The sequence below is a fragment of the Umbelopsis ramanniana genome (assembly GCF_025399195.1).
Source record: "Umbelopsis ramanniana AG unplaced genomic scaffold K450scaffold_159, whole genome shotgun sequence".
In the NCBI taxonomy this organism is placed as follows: domain Eukaryota; kingdom Fungi; phylum Mucoromycota; class Umbelopsidomycetes; order Umbelopsidales; family Umbelopsidaceae; genus Umbelopsis; species Umbelopsis ramanniana.
This window is the reverse complement of record NW_026252245.1, coordinates 1105-2134: the sequence shown is the minus strand read 5'-3', so window position 1 is coordinate 2134 and position 1030 is coordinate 1105. Positions and strand designations below refer to the sequence as shown.

Below are 1030 nucleotides of genomic sequence, written 5' to 3'. Positions count from 1 at the left end.
TCTTCGGTAATCACTTCTAGCGACGGTTGGAGGTTCTCCTCCTCCCTCTCAGCGAATGCGTCTGTCAACTGAGAGCAGACTTCGTCCAGGTCCTGGAACCAGCCAGAACTCTGGACCATCCGGTCGATCTAATGATAGAAGAGCACGTTAACAAAAATATATTTACCCATCACTTTGCTTACACTTTAAACAGCTACTTACGTCTTCAACATCTTCCGGAGGCGCGACAGGACCGTTCACTGGGCTGAGCTGATTCTCATTACCCAGTGGGGTCCCATCGCGCGAAGCCTTGGGAGGAGTGTCGTCCCGCGATGGGGGACTCGCGGGACATCGGTACTGCTCAGCAGTATACATGGCAGCTGCTCTGGCTACCGAAACATAAGGAGCGGAAGGGGTTGCCAAAGTGGTGGCGGAAGGAGCGGAATGGGTAGCCATAAAGGCAGAAGGAGCGGGAGGGGCTGCCAATGTGGCAGAAGGGCCAACAAAATGAACGGAAGGGGTATCAGATCCCGCCAAAGGCAGAAAACCAGAAGAACGAGCCGGCGAAGTCGGACAGACGTCCATTCCCTCTGGAAGGACACAGCGGTCCACAGGGGCTTCCTCGAACCGCAGAACACGGGAAGAAAGAGCAGGGGAAGGCGGACAAATCTCCATGCCCTCCGGGAGGCAGCTGTCGTCACTTGGGGCTAGTGAACATCCCACCACTTCAAGCTCAAAAGGCTCGTCGATGTCCATCTGATCATCGAGTGGTGGGATGTCCACTGCCATTGGTTTTGGCCGCCAGCGTTTTGGCCGGCAAGGAGGACGGGGGTGGGGAGGGCGACAAATGTTGTACGGCTTGTTTTTTTGCGATAGATATCGCTTTAAGGCGATTATGTATGCGCGTTTGGTTTTCATAGTAACTGCTGAAAAAAGCTAAAGCTCAAAAGACAAAGATCCAAAATCAAAGAATTTTCAGGCTTTTGAATACAGCGAATATCCCCTTGGGAAAAATTATGCAAACATGGCATCCTTATTGTTCAGTATGAAA

General features: G+C 52.0%; 1 protein-coding gene across 1 annotated transcript; it reads right to left on the bottom strand.

Annotated features, from left to right (window-relative positions):
- Positions 1-48: 48 nt before the first annotated feature.
- On the bottom strand, positions 49-768 carry K450DRAFT_276091 (uncharacterized protein; the record flags this gene model as incomplete). Its single annotated transcript, XM_051593214.1, has 2 exons — positions 49-128; positions 198-768. 2 exons carry the CDS (start codon positions 766-768, stop codon positions 49-51), a joined length of 651 nt encoding a protein of 216 aa, XP_051439908.1.
- Positions 769-1030: the final 262 nt, after the last annotated feature.